Raw genomic sequence first — 18,464 nt, 5'->3', positions numbered from 1 at the left:
ATCCTATCAAAAGATATTCTAAACCTCTTTTTGTTTTGTAGAAAATAACTTCCAGCCAAAAAAAATGAATATGTGTCATTGAAGATCATTCGGCACGTCTATCAAGCTTGAAACAGGCATATCAGGTGCATTGCTTGATGCTCGCAAGGTCCACCGTGACATATAGAATATAGATTGGTGAATATGTGTCATATAATCTATTTGAATTGGAACATAGTGTCGGTCCCATATGTGGAGAGGACTAACATATATGCATGAGTAAGAGAGTGAGGTAGGATTGCAGTAAGTAGAAAAAATGATGAAATTGCACAAAAAGATTAACATGGACAAAGCCTCACATGAATGGGAAGACGGGTATATTTACGGTTGCTCTTTACATAATTTTTCAGTTTTAGTTTTGATTTTGTTTACAATTCCCATCATCAAATGTCAGAGCCAAACAAGGAAATTTATAAATGATGGGATTTTAATTTTTAAATAGAATAATTTACAAGCCTCTGCATAGTTGTGGAACTTGATTTAAATCCAAGTCCTTTTGAGGTATACTGTTAAGTGTGTGACTAGCTCTTTTTCATATATAAAACCAGTGAGAATCAATAGATCCCATAGTTGTAGTATAATACAAATCAATTAATCAATATATATATATATATATATTAATATTATACATGTAACAACAGAGATCTCAATTGAGAAAGCACGGGTTCTATCAAGTAGCACATTTCTCAGATCTCTCTCATTTAAGTTTCTGTCTCATCAAAGTATAAAAACATAGACCTTATTTGTCCCAAAAAAAAAAAAAAAAAAAAAGCATAGACCTTATGTGAGAGACTATGAAACTCTATTAAGAAGCACATTCCTTGAAACTATTTTGTTTAGGCTTCCACCCCGTCAAAGTTTGCATTTATGTCAAACTTTTAATTCATTAAATATGTCAATAAGTAAATACACATTAATTATTTATAAGTGTGCACTAATTTTATACACACACGTATTTTATATATATAAATATATATATATAAATTTTATTTAAGAAAGCAAAAACCTCATATTGAAGATTATACAATTCTACCACGTGGCACTTTGTTAAAATAAATTTTCATTTAACTTTCCCCCTCACCACTCTTTACCTCTTTACATATTTTGGATTATAATAAAATTCATTTAATAGAATATTACTATTTTCACTAAGTGTTTTACCTATCACTATCATATTTCAATAATATAAACGTGATATCATACAAAAAATTTAAGAATGATATTACAAAAAATTAATACTAACTCCAATGCATTGAAAAAACAAAAATTATGATTAAACAAACAATCAACTTATCAGTTACACGGTCACACCACATAATAACTAATTTCTAATTTATATGACATTTACTCTATAGTCCAAATTCTCCATCTCCTTAATTTTGTATTACATCATTAATTTAAAATAAACCTCATCTTCTTCTCAAAAATAAAATAAAATAAACCTCATCATATTATCACAACACTACTTCATATTATTACTTGAAAATATTTTGAATATTTTATATAATCTTCTCACATAGCAGCTTAAAGAATTATGGACACATCGCGCGGGCCTATTGCTAGTACATCAAATAGCTGTCTCAACTAAGATTCAGGGTGCTATATAGTACATACAACAATCAAATAGAATGATTTACAGGCCTCTGGATAGTTGTGGAAACCTGACTTAAATCCCGACCCTAGTCAAGGCGAACTCATATAAAGCCTGTAAAAGACTTCTAGACTTTCCCTCTTCAGGCAACTTTAAAAGGCGAGCAACTTTTGAGAACCCGTAATGGTGCACAAACATAGAATCTTCCTTCACTTCTTGTCTCACCTCTGCGTCAAGAAGGTTTGGTCTCGTTAGTGCCCACTGCATGGCCCATATGGCCAAAGGGCGCATGTAACATAAAGATCTGTATTGGTCCTCCTTGTTCCAAGCTTCCGGAGTTTGGAAAGAATAACTGTGCACAAAATGGTAACTTGTTAATAATCTAAAAGAAGGAAATTTAGGTATCACCTAAATGGATTAACCAACAGTTAACTAAAAAATTCTTCCAAGAATAAACTGGGCAAAAAGTGTCTTGAATGACATCATGAATATCCAGTTTTGTGTTGTATCTTTCCTTTCATTTTTTGCCTTCTATACTTTTGCCTATTTCTTGCTACATAAGATGTCATGACCTCAAGGTGACAGCACAGAGCACGATTTATGTCAAAAAGATCATATGGGCTTTAGTTTTGAATAATGGGATTAAAATTATTACTGACGAATGGTTCAAAATGAAACTCATAAGCCAAAAGAAATATTATCAAGAAAATAAGTTAATAGCATGCTACATCCGCATCCTTTCTTTTTTGATGAAAATATCCTCACGCTTTTGGCTCTTGTAAATAAAGATATAGTTATATAAAGTTTCATAAGTGATATGATTTTATCAGGCCACAAAGTCAAAGAAAATATCAATTTGATTTAGGCAAACTATTGAATCTACTAACAGTTAACGACATAGATTTGCATGAAAATTTGTACAAGATTGACAATTATATATATATATATATTGCAAGTGGGGGAGGAGTAATAGGAATATAGGATTAACCAAGAATCCTTATCAAAAACAAGGAAAACGAAACGAGCAAAGTTCACTTCTGTTCGATGCAACAAACAGTCATAATAGCTTTTGGTTATTAATCTTGAGCTGCTTGAGTTAATAAAAAAAACTAATTCTAGAAGAAAAGGCAAACGAAGAGCTAACTCACCCAAGTCCTTCTTTAGACCATGCAGCTTCGTAGACTCCAACTGCAGTCTGAAATGCCATATCAATCATATCTTCATGGATCATTGTTGCAGCAACAGCATATGTGACTCCAGGCCATATTTCTCTTGATTGCATGGATGACATGTCAACATTTCCATCAGGTAACATCCCATTGACAGCTCCCCACCTTCCATTCTTCAACTTTGAGACATTGTAATTAAAGACCTTTTCTAGTGCACTTTTGGCCTTGTCTTCGTCAACAATTGGTAAAAGACCGCATGCTCTAGCATACCTACAGAGTTAATATGCAGAAACTTCTAATCCACTACCATTGTTACTGAAAGAAATAAAATAACCATGGATGACACAGTACAGAAAAAAAATATATATATAAAAAAACAAAAAAAAAAAAGACCATTTTAAGGTCAAGAGTATGGACACTTTAGTTCTCCCACATTTTTTTTTTTTAAAAAATTCAAAAATCATTTTTTTACACAATACAGCAATAAATCCATAGTCCCAAAATTTTGGAGTTGGCTGCTAGTAGAGGATACCCCAACTTGTGTCTGTAAGGGTTCCATTCATAATAAAGTGACTAAATTTTATGCTAGCCGTCAGCCTACAACCACCTCCCCTCCTTTTCTGGGCTTAGGACTGGCAATTAACAAAATATATGACACAAAGCACTGACATAGGTGGAGTTATGCACCTGTATATGTATTTCTATAAAAAATATAACATAGGCTCAAGATAAATCCAGAAATTGTCCCACATGGAGACTATTGTAAGCATAATGTATACTAAAAACCATTTGGTACACATGCTAAAGATATTTCCCCGGCCTTGGATAAGAAAATTCAAAGGATTTTATCCTGATTTTAAAAGCAAAAATTGGATAAGCAAGCACACGCATGCACACGCACACACACACACACTTGCACACGCACACGCATATGCAAGCATAAATTGAAAGAACCATTCTTAATGTACATAAAGAATATGATATTAAAAAAAATATCTAGACAATTGCTTCAGTCACAACATACCATTGTCCAGCTAATTGGTCAGCTTGAATGGATGAACTTGAACTTCTGCCACTGCTGTCATAATTGAAGTAAGAACCATTCCATAATTTATCATACACAGCTTTTGCCTTCTGAAACTTAAACCAAAAGTAATCCTCAGATGCCTTATCACCTACTTCACGTGCCATGGCAGATGCAGCCTGCAAGGCTGCCACCCACAACCCTCCACTGTATGCACTCACACCAGTGACAGACCATGTATCATAAGTTTGATCAGGGAAGCCTTCGTTCTCAATCATCCCATCTCCATCCTTGTCAAATTGTTCCATATAAGCCATTGCAACATAAACAGAGGGCCAAACAGCTTGTGCAAAATTCTTATCACCTGTTGCAACCACATCCCTATAAACTTGGAGGACAAATTTTGGATTCAAGTCTTTCCACCTGTCAGTGTTATAAAGGCAATAAGCATTTACTTCAAACCATGGGTCATTCTTTCCAATATCATGAGGAACAGCTCCAAGCACCTTTCTACCGACCCACTCTCCATCATGTAAAAGTTTCATCTTACTGGGATCATGCATCATTACTGCCGCCGCAAAGTCTCTTTGGATACTAAGTTCAAGTTTTGGAAAAAGCATGACTAATGCAAAAGATGAGTAGAAATGGACATCATAAGTGTTCCACATGTGATATTCAATCCCTTCAAAATAAAGGAATTGCCCAATGTTTTCTTCTCCTTTCTGAAGAAGATTTGGCCCAAATGCAGAGTTTGATGAAGTTGTGGTGTGGATTTGATCAAGTACTGAAGTCATCCTTTCAAGAATATCACCAGCGGTATCATTTTGATGGGGTACATCGATTATGTCTTTCAAACCTGGCCTGGAACTATCAAGGGAAAACTTCTTTTGTACAATGCTTACTAAACTATGAACCGGAGGTGATCCATCTGCAAAAATAAAAACTAACTCGTGGTTACTTACTTGAGTCAACAATCACAAAAACGTTTTTGATACAACACCACCCAAGTCATAGTCCCAAAACTTTGGTGTTGGCTAAGCTTTATTAGAATAGAGAGGAAACCTCATGTAAACAGGATGTGCACAAAATGCTGTCCTAAAACATAAAGAGAAGCTCCACAATACCTGTCCAAATTGTCCCCCCTGAATTAAGATAATAGAGCTCATTGAAGAGAGTAATAGGGTACCTGTAGAAAACCATCAGAATAAGTTAGAACCTGACTATACATGCACAACAAATAACACGTCAAAACTCACCATTCAGGAAGCCTCTTGTCTTCAAGAATAGGTCTTTGCCATGCATCTATCTGGGACTCCCAATGGCCATTCTCTATATTCAGAAAGAATAAAACAAAAATAAGGGCATTGAAGTAACAATTTCTTCACAATAAGAACAATTTATTTTGTGTATTAGCACTCCCTAGCAATCAAAAATCTTATGAATGTATGGGCATTATGGCCAACTTTATTACATATGAGTTGAACTATAGTTTATATTCTTGGTTTCAAACATGGAGTAAAACTTTAAAATCCTAGAGTTGAAACAAATCATCAATGTACACATAGAATTTAGTGTGCAATCTTTGCAATCATCTATCTGGAACATTACCAAGAATAGCATCATGTGCAATCTTTGCAGCAGCATCCCCACGGGTACCATAGAATTTAGTGTAACGCCTGTTGATAAAAATTTTCAATACATAGATAACTTTTTAAAATGTGATATTTCTCAAACAAAATTTTGGCTAGCCACCTGTAATAAGTTTTTCCACTCGAAAAGTTTACTTCAGGGCAGTCCCATGCCAATGAAAATGTTACAGAACGTACTGCATTTGATGGAATTGTAAGAGAAGCAGCAATGGCTGCCCCAATAGATGATCCTGGTTCTGAAGGCACTGACGTTTCTGTGGAACTAAGGCGGTCAAAGGATCCATACTGTTAGAAAAGAAATACGCATATCAAGTTATGTGAGAAATGAAGATAAAGCTTTTTCTTTTTATGCATAACAGAAGAAAAATAAAGATGGGTCAGATTCCTTTGAGGAAATTTGATGCCGGATGGCTAGGTTGAAAAATAGAGACAAGGGAAAAGAAGGAAAAAAAAAAGACAAATTGTACTATTCACTACCTAGAATCTGCCTAACTTCAGCACCTATGTTGCTTGCAATCAACAACAAACTTAGAGAAACATCTCAAATGAAAAAAAAATTATTTCAAATTTCAATGCTTCAAGCCATTCTTGGAGCCTCTCTTTAATAGGCATCAAGGAGTACATCACGACTCAGTTACATTCCATAAAATCATGAACAACATTAAATTCAAAATTCAATAGTAAAACTCTAGAAAATATGAAATTCAAAAAAATTAAATCTGAGATTTCAAAAAAAATTTAAATAAAAAATAATTTTGGTTGTGCTCCCAGCATCAAAATATAAACATCACCATGTACCCGAACACCCTCCCCCCCAAAAACAACAACAACAACCAAAAAAAAAACCGTTAAGACTGAAAATGTCCCTTCGACAGTGGGACAGGAGAGGCAAAACTACCAAAGGCGAAAACACAAAGAAAAAAAAAATCTTTTTAAAATAATTGTTGAATGATTACTTCACCTACACCCAACTTAAGATTTTGAGATCAATGTTATTTATCAAATCTCACTTAGGCAGTAACAGTTTCATATTCTTAAGGCATAATGCCAAATCTTATAGTTTCTGATCTACGAACCCAATTGTCAGATTTGACTGAAATTGTAATTTATCCAAACCAAGTGCAACAAGTCTAGTCCAACCCAATTAAGGACATGTGTGGATATGACCAAAGTGCAAGACAAAAGCCAAGATAGCTAAATAGTTACAAAGTAGTTGTTCAGTAGTTGGTTAAAAGGACAATCTTGAGCTTTTTTCTTGAAACTTGCTGTGTAAGATTCCTAGTATAAATACTAGGAGCAATGCAATTGGTCTTATATTGAACATTGATACAAATTCCTCTATTTTCTCTCTAGGCTCATGATAATCCCACTTGATACAAATTCCTCTATTTTCTTTGGAGGCTGGCTACCTCAAAGAAAGTCAAATCCCACTTGATTCCCAGTCTCCCAGACTTTCCTCAACCAAAATCATCAAGATATGTTATTCTTCTTCAAGCTCATGATAATCTAAGATAAAAAGGTGAAAAGAAGATGATTGGTTCAGGTAAAGAAAAAAAAGATAAGACAGCCAATCTGTCACCAAGAAAAAGCCAGGCAATATTAATTAATCAGTTTACAATCTGCTGAAACCAAAATCCTTCTTGAGTTGTGAATACACGTTAGGATTAAAACTTAAAAGCCTCGCACGAATGTGCAAATGTAGGAAACTGATGAGATGTCTTTTATTTTATTTTATTTTTTATTTAGGTAAGGAAGGGAAACTTTCAAAAGAAGAGCCCTATAGACTTGTCTCTAGCCAGTAAAACCTACGGACAACTGACCACACTCACCAGAACCTTTCTAATGAAATGTGCATGTAAAATTTGGGAAGTCTACCAACCTCCTTGATTTCCTGCCACATGTCTTTTGCAGTGATACCCTGAGATTTACCGGATATCACAAAGTAAGGGCACTCAGAGACATGAACACCATCAGTCTCCTCCGCTGCAATTGCAAAAGTCACAGGTGGGCGTTCATTTGCAGTCCTGTTGTGGCATGTGAGGGTATTGCATGGAGAGTATCAGAACATATACCATATAATGATTGAACTGATCAAACAAAGGGAAGATTTGAAAAGAGCGTACTTGTGATGTAGTAGTACACCATGCACACCATCCTTCATCCTAGCAGAATAAATAATCTTATGGGTTAGCATAAACAATTGGCGTGCTATAAAATAGATAAGCAATCTTCACACACACGTATGCTGGCACAAGTATCTAATCCTTCACAAACAAACACAAGCACGCATATGTATCTAATTATGATTTTGAAAATCAATAAAAGAAAAGGTAAGATATATAGATAAGAAGTCAAGCAAATGACAAATTTCTTACATTATTTTTGAATTGAAGTGCTGACCAGAAAATTCAGAAAGCCCCCCAACAGAATTCTAAAATGGCATTGACAAGAAGATTTTACATTAGTTTTAATGACTTCGGGCACATCAGATTCTTTTCAGGAATCTACATAAAATATACTTGGTAACTCCAAGAAGGAAAAAGCTTTAAAGAAATACAACTAACATAAGTATGGAACCAAAGGACATAAATTTGAAAGTGATGAACACAGGAAAAGGAGACATACTGCCCATGTGAAAAGCAAGGTAACATCTGCAGCAGTCTTTCCAGAATTGTACAGCTGAAGAAAATTAAAACCACAACTTAATACTGAGGCTAACTATATATCTGAAATAGACAACCATGTATCTAATAGATCCTTTCCTACCGTGTAAGTAAAAACTGATACAGGGAAGCTGCTCTCCTTGTAATTATGGGGGATAACAGGTGAAATTTGACGACAAACCATTTTAAGTTCCGGATCAGGTTCTCCTGGATTTAAAAAGAAACGGGTGACCGATGCATGAGACAAATTATCCTTGATAAATATTATTGTAGACTCAGAAGTATACCGCTTAACGATTACCCTCATAAACAGTCCATGACCTTGGGAATAAAGCATGATATGTAGAGTTTCCTCCATTCAGATTCCAGTCCCAAGATCCAATCCCTGAAACAGCAGTTTCTCTGTGGAAGACATAGTATTCAATAAGTTCAAACACAAATGAAATGAAGCTCTCAAGAATTTCTTAAGCATTCAAATTAACAGTGCAGTTAATAGTTGCTTACTTAAGCACCTCTGGGCTCCCTGGACACAACACTGTTGAATATTTTTCACCACTTGAGCGCTTAACAAAAACCTGCACAAGTATTTGTATTCCAAATTTTGCAGAAACTTGATAATAACCAATGAAAAGATACTAATGATAACAGATGTTCCGTTCTTCATTTTATTTCCATCCAATGAAAGATCAACTCTAATATCAACTATAAAAAATAGAAACAAAAATTTATCTAAGTAACATTAAGTGCTTCAATGAACTTTTCATCAAAGACTCATCCCAACATTTTCTGATCAACCATTGAAAGTCTTTGACCATTTCCCACCATCTAAGGTCACATATCCTGTAAATTGTATAAATTTCTCATAGCCATGGATGACATTATCCTTCATATTTTCTTTGTAAAACGTGTAAACTAGGACCAAATCAGCCATGTGCATTTTATTTAATGATGATATCAGAACTAAATACCAAACCAAAGATCCATAAAAAAAGATATGTGTTAAAAGTCTCCTTTAATTTCTTTGTTTCGACAACAATCAAGCCTTGGTTCCAAAATTTTGTATCACCTATGGTCCTATGGACCCTCAACAAACTAGTAAAGACTGACCACAAGAACTCTTTACTGCCATTCTATTCTATCCGGTGTCATACTCTTTGTTACTTCCTTAATTTACATGTCCTATTTTACTACTTCTATTAATGTTATTTTTTGTTTTCCTCTATCTCTTTTCGTTTTGTCAACTTAAATCAACTTACTCTTTCTCACTGTGGCATAAATCACTCTAGTTTGAACAAAGTAAAACTTTAAACCTATTTCTTAAAAGTTCAAAAACGGATTAAAACAGTTGAATCTGTCCTCAAAAGCATTATGATAATAGCTGTTTTAGGATAAATGGACCAGATAGGGCCAGGGAATGCCTCAACATATCACCCCTTTAGTTAAATTGGGAAGACAGATGTGGCATTGCATTTCGACAGCTACACAACGTCTCTAACCCTAGAAAAAACATAGCCCTAGATAAAGGAATATTTATAATATCTCCTTCAACATATCAATGACAAAATTCTTCAACAATATATTCATTGAACTTACCGAAAATTGATTTGCTAAAACTGGTTTCTCTTCACATATTTTAGGGAATAGTTGCCAGCGCTGAAACTCACCTCTGTAACTCCTTCCTATGCTTCCTGAGCTGAACATTATATTTTTACAAGAGATGATTATGTTCTAAAACTCACAAAAAAGAAGCAATATACAATAATTTGGGTAAGGTCCGAAAGTTTTCAGCTGGTTATAATCAGTAAAGATAAATGCTAAACAATGTGAGGAAATATTCTCAGCTTCACATTTTTTTCACATAAAATTCTCTTTAATTGGTCAACTACAAATGCACCTGGTGGCTCTTAAACCCATAACCTCACCCTCAAACTTACTTTTACAAGGGGAGAAGGTGCCATTTGAGCTAGAGCTCATTGGCATTTTCTTCACATAAAGTTGTGTAATATTCAATAATAAATATCTTCTACTAGAAACACAAATGCCTAGTATATGTATTAAAGATGGTATAATATGTATGGCTTTTATGTTACATTATATAGTAATAAACATCTATCATGAGTGATTAAGATTGAACACATACCCTATACCACCTAAGGGAATGCCATGACAAGATGTTACAAGGCGTTTAGCAAATGGATTGATAGTAACCCCCTGCAAAGAGAACAGAAAGATGCTCAAGGATCCCTTACCATAACCAATGCACCAATACATGCTCGATAGGTAAAAAGAAAGAAAGTTACATTTCCTTTAGCAGCCTCTTCTCGGACATGGCGCCATAGCCGAAATCCTATTGGAGCCTACCAAATATAACAAACAATATAGTTGGCACCCATGAAACCATAATAAAGGGGCTAAGGTCCTAATGTTCGTGAATTTGTCATGTGATTCTGATGCATCAGCAAGACCATGGTAAGGATGCAGAAATATAAGCAAGTTAAAAATATCTGTGAAGGAAAGCATAAGCACATACATACACAACAGATATGTGTGCATGTGTAATGTATGTATGTATGTACAGATCTGCATGTATATGTTTGTGTGTGTATATGTCCTTAGGCCTTTCAAAAAAGCAATTAATACATCTATGTGCTTGATTATATAAAATAAGGGAAGCAAAGGATTTTAATGGTCCAAAGAGAAATGGTATTAAATCTAAATCTGTAAGCATACCATCTGAACTATCTCTTTCAAACTTAGAGTGAACTCAGAAAGGGCACTTCCCTCACTGTTTAACTTTCGATGCCAGGTCAGTAATGCAGGTTTACCAGGGTCAACCTTAGACAAACAAAAGAAAAAAATATTAGACAAGCAATTAAGGGTTTTAAACATCGAGCTCAAAACAATCGTTAGTTAGAGTCATATCACAAAATATTGAAAAAGAATACTTGACTACTTTCTGTAATCTTAAAAGTAGTTGTGTCATTCATAGTTTTCATAACTGGACCAGCCGATTCGACTGGTTTCACCAAAAACCGGAGGTCAAGCCAGTTTTTTCAACCAGTTTAGGGGAGTGTGTTTTGGAAAAAAATTGATAAAATGCACCCATGGGAACTCGAATGTGTCTTTATATCACAATCTATTATATTTATTTTATGTAATTGAATTAATAATTTTTATTTTGTCATGGTTTGACCTCGGTTGAACCCTAATCCGACCTCAAAAACCTTGAACCTCTCCCTTTTCCAGTTCTTTGAATGCTCCGGGTTTCAAAACTGTGGTGTCATCTGCTGCATCAATGATTATGCTAAAAAAATTTCAGAGATCAACTTAGAAAATGATAACTTGATGGCAAAGCTCACCTATCATGCCAATTACATCCATAAACGCATTATCTATTGCAACAATGTCTTTACATACGTCTCTAGAACATAACCCATAGCAGTTAGATTTTGCAGCTGAATTAATTGGAACAGACCTATGATCCCCCAGAAGGATTTGCAGCTTGGAGACTATAATTCTTATAATAAAAACCTTTGCAAGGTGACTTATAAAAGATTTCTAAATAAATAAAACCTCCATAGTATGGTTTAAACAGATTTGAAGAGAACCTTTGCAACTCTTTCAGAGACAACAAACATCTTTGATGTTAAAATGCTGAACTTTTATGGATAAAATTGCATATGACAAACCAGAACCCTATGAAGCTGACTAAGGATAGAGATGGTAATCTGCACAGCAAAATCAATGTAAAATACAGTTTTGTACTTGTATCTACTTCTGCTATTTATAATGGCCCATCCCTTCATTCAATGGAGTAGATACCCAAGCACTTGATTTAGCCATGACTTGCTACTCACATATTTAAAAGCCTAAATTTCAGGGTTGATGTAGTTATTTCCACTGATGTGGATGATTTATAGCATCCCCCCCCCCCCTCCAAAACAAGAGAGAGAGAGAGAGAGAGAGAGGTGAAGATGAAAGGATAGAGGATCAGCAGCAAAAAGTAAATACAAAGACAATGAGCTCTACCTCAACTTCAAGACCCATCGGGAGCATGCGTAATTTACCAATCAAAAGAAAAGGTAAATATAAACATTGTATGCAAAAAAATCATTCAACAATTGGCCAAGTATGGGATAAACCATATCTCTGCCAACAAAAAAGATGGGATTGATTATCCGGCCTCTTGTAATGTAGTTAAAATTTTATGTTAAGTTACTAAAAGTATGTGCTACCAGCTGTATATTTCAGTGTTGTTTACTTAACAGTATTCACGCCTAGGGGTAATTCTATACTCATTTGTTCTGAAATCTTACAGAATTATGGATAGCAGATAATAAAGTGAAATAAGTAATAAATAATCAAAATGACAGAAAAAATAACTATTTTCTCTCTCTATAAACATAACTAGCATCATTACTAATATAGAATAAGCCATACTCATTAGCTTACAACCAAAGGCAGAAAGACAAGAAAGGAATTTCTACCGCTGAGTACAACACATCTAAATGTTGCAGCAGTTTAGAAAGTAGGCACAAAAGCTAATTAAGAAGCTTGACAACTATAAACAGAAATCACTTCACCTTTTCAAAAACAGTATACACCATTTAAACCTTTCAAACATATAGAGAAAGTTCCATTGTAGTCCTTAGAAAGTAAAAGGGAGAAGCTGTCTTAGTATATAACCAAGTACCTTATTAGTTGAAGACTTAGAAAGTTCCCTCTCTTCTTCAACGAGACCATTTCCCAACACCTTCCCCTCAAACATTTTTCCTGTATTAAACAAGGAACAACCACATCAGGCCATTTGCATTTTATACAATTCATCACATAGTTCACATTCTTTTGAAGCCCATTTGGTTACCAAGAAGTCAGAAGACAAGGGTATAAACATAGAAATCTTACAAACATTCTAACCCCATATGTACAAAATTCCAATTCTCTTTTCCTTTCTCCATTGTCTCATAAACCACAAATAGCATTATACATTCTTTCCCAAATCAATTACTAAAATATTTCATACGCAGAACAGTTGTGGATGGCCTCTAGTTATAAACTTTAAACTATCATTATAATACATGTGAACTAGTTTGATTTTGTACAGCGCATTTCCCATCATAAACAGAGCTCAATTGAAGTTATGCTCAACATTATTTAAGTATACCAAATGCGCAGCACTGGAAATCACATTAGCAACATATTTACACAAAGAGTGAAAGGTTATAAATTCCAATTCTGTTACTCAATAACACATTCCCATGAATGCATATATCAATACAATAAGTGTTAAAACAGATTTTTTTTTTTTTTTTTTTTTAATGTTGAGGATAAGGCAACCTACAATCACCTTTCACAGATCCCACAAAAGTGGGAGCTTTGTGTAGTGGTTACAACTTTTTTTGGACCTTCAATTCACCAAAATAATATCACAACTACATCAAAACTTCCAACTTCTGTAAAATTCATACCAGATCTCTCTCTCTCTCTCTCTCTCTCACACACACACACACACATGCTGCATATTCATAAGAATTATAACCCATTTCATAGCAAAATTCATCTGATTACTTTGCATCATAGAAAATTCAACTACATTACTCACCAATCACCTACAGTCACACGCCCACAAAACCATCATATATTATCCAATAACCCATTAACTTCACATACTATTCATAACCCATTTCACAGCAAAATTCATCAGATCAAAACTCACCAATCACCAACACACGCACACACACAAGCATCATATACTATCCAATAACCCATTAACTTCATAATTTATCCGTAAACCATTTCCAAACAAAGTTTCATCTGATTATTTTGCATCACAGAAACTTCATGACAACTCACCAAATCACCATACACACATGTACAAAAATGCAGACTTTCAGAACACAAATACCCACAAACACTAACACATACATACATATATGCATGTCGAATTTTCACGTCAATTTTCAATTAGACCATGAAAAATGAAGTGGGTCAAAGCAAGTGATTAATCCAACAAACTTAAGACAAGCAAAGATTTAACATCGTCCAATGCAACACATAAATCATAAATGCAAAACAAATTGGATGAACCATACGATCTCTAACCTGAGAAGTTTGATTGTCAGACTGATGAAACTAAGAACTGGTTGTGCAGAGAAAGAAAGAGTTCGACGAATAGTTGTTTTGTCTGAGTCAGATGCGTTTGCGTGGTCTGAAAATCTTATGTAAGAGTCAGATTTTGACCGTTTTTTTTACAATGTCAGATTTTTATGGTTACCTTTTTTTTCCTGTCTTCTCATTCCTTGCGTTTTTTTTTTTATGACCGGATTTTTATTTATTTTTACCCGTAAATTAGAAACACGCCAAATTTCACTACTGACTGAAATGGATGATTTTCATCTCAATTCTCATTAAAAATAAATAAAATAAAATAAAAAAAGCCCTGAAGCGGATGACTTTTTTTAGAAGGATTATGTACACAAGTTTTTTTTGGAAAAAAAAATTAAATATGGCACTTTGTTATTAGTTTTAATTTAAATATATTATTTAAATTACTTTTTTTAGTCTACCAATAATAATCTACCACGTAAAATTTGTTATAAAAATATTATAGATATAACACTACCCTTACTTTTTATATGAAACTATCACCTGCAGACTTACAGTTGACCAATTCAACAAATTAAAGTGTTTTTTTTTTTTTAAATCATACCTGTGTAATTTTAGTTAATGGCCTATTTAATAAGATATGACTTATTTAAAAGAATACATATAGATTTTTTTTTAATTCGATAACTACAACGAGAGATATAGATGAATTTATGACTAGACAGCAAACACAAATTAAGAGGTATCAAAATATATTTTTGCTTATCGTCTTTTCTCCACACACACACACAAAGTATTTTTGCCAAAAACAAAAGTAAAAGAAACCAAATCTGTTTATTATTGTGGTAATCATAGCCCCACATGCGCTATGATGTTTGAAGTAAGACGAAAGGGTGAGGGATAAATAAAAAGAAAAGAAAAGAAAAGAAGGGTGTGATTCGTGGGGTATGATATAAAATTTATTTAGTACCATGTTACTTTTCTTATTATCTTTTACTTAACATATCAAAAACTTGTAAAAATATATTTTAAGGATGTTTAAATGTTTTTTCTTTACTTAATTTTACCGTGTTATAAAAATTTAATATTTATTCGTATTTTGATTCTCAACAAAAATATAATATATATATATATATATATATATTCATACTTTAATCATAATTAATTACTAAATTGATTATGATTTAAAAACCTTGGTAATACTTTTTGATAATGTACAAAAAATCAGTAGGTTGAATGCTCCGGGCTTCAATGGGCTAGTGGTTGCTTGGAAGGCCTGAAAAAAAAAGAAACACGAGATCAAAGATGACCGAGATGAACTAGCCAAGAAACCTCCGATACTTAAGTTAGTTTTCCCTATAGAACTCAAGAATTCCAGCTTTAGGAGTAGTGGAAACTTACTTTCATTTGATGTGGATGAGTTCTTATATAGTGAGCTTTGGAGTGGTTACTTGTTTAGTAATTTCCTCGACGTGAATGGAAGTTAGAAAGTTCAAACTTAACTTCCACAACTGCTATAGAAGTTAGAAGATTCAATCTTATCTTCTACAATTGCCATTAGAAGTTAAGAACTTAGTGGGAAGTTATAATGATGAACAAGGGTTTTTTTCATACTTCAAAATAGTAGAATGTGGCTCGAATTATAAGCTTTTGAACATAAATCCATTCTAAAAATTTCTATGTGTTGAGAGGTTGTCCAGGTTCTTTCATGATGGACAACATTCTTCCCCTCAAACGACCTTCTTACCCTTGGACAACCTTCTTATATTGGGATAACTTTCTTGGACTTCGATGACACTATGGACGAACCAGAGATGGTCCAATTATTGGTTCACCATCACTTTTTATTTATTAGTCCTTGGTAATACATTGAATATAAATCTTTGCTAATTTCTTTTTTCTTTTTGGAAGGCCTCGACATAATATATATATATATATATATATATATATATATAAACGCATGTTGGATTTTCTTATTAAACATTTCAAGAAGGTTACTATCTGGATAACCTTAAATCTACATCAAAAATTTATTAGTTTATATGGAACTTTTTAACACAAAAAGTCATTTTAATATAGGTTGACTACAATAAGGCATGATAATCAACAATGACAAGTTTATATTAGTAATGAATTATTCTAAATTTTTATAAAAATTTATGTACAAAAGTTTAACAATAGTTGGTAAAAAAAAAACTTATAAATTTAGAATAAAAATGTAAAATTTATCAAGTACCAAAACACTTGTAATGGAAAATCTTTCCAAAATCCATTGAAAAAAGGAAAAAAAAATACTTAGTAAAATTCAAACATAATATTTTTAAATACAATTTAATAATTAAAATTTTAAAACAATGAATTTAATTATGAAGTAAGATAATTTTGAAAACATGCCCTCAAGCAGAGGGCATGTTAATACACAACATTTTAAATATTAATTTAATAAAGTTTGGTCAATCGGATGTTAATTGAAGGAAAATTATTTTTCCCTTTGAGTTTGGGGTAGAATATCATTTCCCCAAACTTCAAGAGAGAGAAGTATAATTTTTGTGTATATATAAAAATTAGGATTAACTATGGTATTAGTTTCATAATAATTACTTTTTCTTATAGATCAAGACGCCAAAAAATTCTTTTTTTAATTATTTTTTGAAATAGGTGGGATTGCTTTGATCACAATTTTTTGGAGTACATATATTTATTTAACTACAAGAGATTTTATCATATTAAATCACGCCAAATTTCAATCTATAATATTAATTTACTAATAATGAACAAAAGAAACTAGTATTGTGCATACGCAGTGCATGGTTATCCAAAAACAAAGAAAACTCAGAAGCTTTTTTTAACTTATTTAAAAAGACTGTGTTAATTTATTTAAGGGTAAATTATGTGTGGGGCCCAATAATTTAAGGGCCAGGCCCAGTTGCTCTTGGAAAATCCGAAGGCCCAAGCCGAGGAAAGCTGTGGCCCAAGCTCTACAATACAGAGCACAAAACAGTTTTGGGAGGCAGCCGAGGACAGTTCAGTCCTCGGCAGATCCAGAATCCCACCGGAATAAAGGGGTAAAACTGGTATAGGAACGAATTTGTAAGGAGATCCAAAATATCTTGGGGGAAGTTATCCTTACTACCCTTCCAGATAAGACTCTGCACCTGACAGAGCCGTATTCTTCAGCTTTATCGACCATCCCCCACAATTCTGGGACTAGACTGATGGGACAAGTATCAGTCTAATAAAGATTGGCCCTACACGTGGACGAAGGACAGCGGACGTAAGCTAGTATAAAAGAAAGAGTAAGTGAACCTAGAAGAGGACGCCCATTCCACCTCCAAAAAAGGGAGACGATCTGGGTGAGAACATCTCAACAACACCTGAGATTACAGAAAAAACCCATCGTCGGGTAACCGGGATAAGACCCTAATGGTCCTCGGATCAAGTCCGAGGAGGCCCATCCCATAGGATGCGATGCTGTAGGGCTTAAACGTTCAAGCCCAAATCCTTTTTCTACACGAATTCCTCTAAAACCAGGACCGGGCACCGCCCCGTGACCAACGGCTAGCTTTTCAAGCCCACTCTCTACAAATCATATTGTGAGGGATCTTTCATGCGCGAGCCCAACATCCTTATTGGGCCGCCAGAGAAGTGTGTCCTTACAATTGGCGCCGTCTGTGGGAAGGCTTGCGCATTGGCGCAGGTGGCGATGGAGTCAGCTTTCTAGCAAGCAGAAATTCCTGGGGCTTCCTCCGACTCCGGCGACATACAGTTGTTGCTCCGGCATAAGCTTCTGCTAGGGGCTACGCCTTACAGTGCCAAGGGCGCGGGCATCTCTAGGGGCTTCCGGCCTCAAGCCAACTTTCCCTGCCCTGGTATAGGGGCTTATGGTCGAAAAGTAAACCGAATAAAAGAAATTTCACAAGTTTTGGACAGAACCAAGGCCTTGCATGGTCCTCGGACTCAAGCCTATGGGGAAACCAAGTACACAAAAGAAATTTTTACAAGTTTTGGACAGAACCAAGGCCTTGCATGGTCCTCGGACTCAAGCCTATGGGGAAACCAAGTACAAAAAGAACCTCACAAGTTTTGGACAGAACCAAGGCCTTGCATGGTCCTCGGACTCAAGCCTATGGGGAAACCAAGTACAAAAAAGAAAAAATCACAAGTTTTGGACAGAACCAAGGCCTTGCATGGTCCTCGGACTTTATGGGGAAACCAAGTACAGAA

General features: G+C 34.4%; 1 protein-coding gene across 2 annotated transcripts; it reads right to left on the bottom strand.

Annotated features, from left to right (window-relative positions):
* Window positions 1–1,488: 1,488 nt before the first annotated feature.
* Window positions 1,489–14,377, bottom strand: LOC115977593 (non-lysosomal glucosylceramidase-like). 2 transcript variants are annotated; one of them, XM_031099527.1, is made up of 20 exons: window positions 14,238–14,377; window positions 12,829–12,908; window positions 10,866–10,970; window positions 10,436–10,492; window positions 10,276–10,346; window positions 9,729–9,828; window positions 8,640–8,710; window positions 8,437–8,537; window positions 8,239–8,342; window positions 8,098–8,151; window positions 7,848–7,903; window positions 7,596–7,634; window positions 7,352–7,496; window positions 5,576–5,757; window positions 5,432–5,499; window positions 5,080–5,152; window positions 4,948–5,009; window positions 3,824–4,751; window positions 2,779–3,069; window positions 1,489–1,982 (listed from the first exon to the last, which is right to left on the bottom strand). In XM_031099527.1, the coding sequence occupies exons 2-20, from the start codon at window positions 12,901–12,903 to the stop codon at window positions 1,706–1,708; spliced, it is 2,859 nt and encodes a 952-aa protein (XP_030955387.1). In that variant the 5' UTR covers window positions 12,904–12,908; window positions 14,238–14,377; the 3' UTR covers window positions 1,489–1,705. The 2 variants fall into 2 exon arrangements, with proteins under 2 accessions (XP_030955387.1, XP_030955388.1); XM_031099528.1 differs by lacking the exons at window positions 8,640–8,710; window positions 9,729–9,828; window positions 10,276–10,346; ... (2 more) ...; window positions 12,829–12,908; window positions 14,238–14,377 and having other exon boundaries at window positions 8,423–8,512.
* Window positions 14,378–18,464: the final 4,087 nt, after the last annotated feature.

This window comes from Quercus lobata, chromosome 2, assembly GCF_001633185.2.
Source record: "Quercus lobata isolate SW786 chromosome 2, ValleyOak3.0 Primary Assembly, whole genome shotgun sequence".
Classification (NCBI taxonomy): domain Eukaryota; kingdom Viridiplantae; phylum Streptophyta; class Magnoliopsida; order Fagales; family Fagaceae; genus Quercus; species Quercus lobata.
The sequence above is the reverse complement of the archived record's forward strand: the minus strand, read 5'-3'. Positions and strand labels throughout refer to the sequence as shown.

Bases quoted from the DNA above. Each gene is read 5' to 3' on its own strand.
- LOC115977593 (XM_031099527.1), bottom strand. From the start codon at position 12,903: ATGTTTGAGGGGAAGGTGTTGGGAAATGGTCTCGTTGAAGAAGAGAGG. The intron at 10,347-10,435 runs GTAACTTTCTTT...TTCTCTTTGCAG, and splicing joins AAGAGGCTGCTAAAGGAAAT to GGGGTTACTATCAATCCATT. The intron at 1,983-2,778 runs GTGAGTTAGCTC...TTTTGTGCACAG, and splicing joins TGGTCTAAAGAAGGACTTGG to TTATTCTTTCCAAACTCCGG.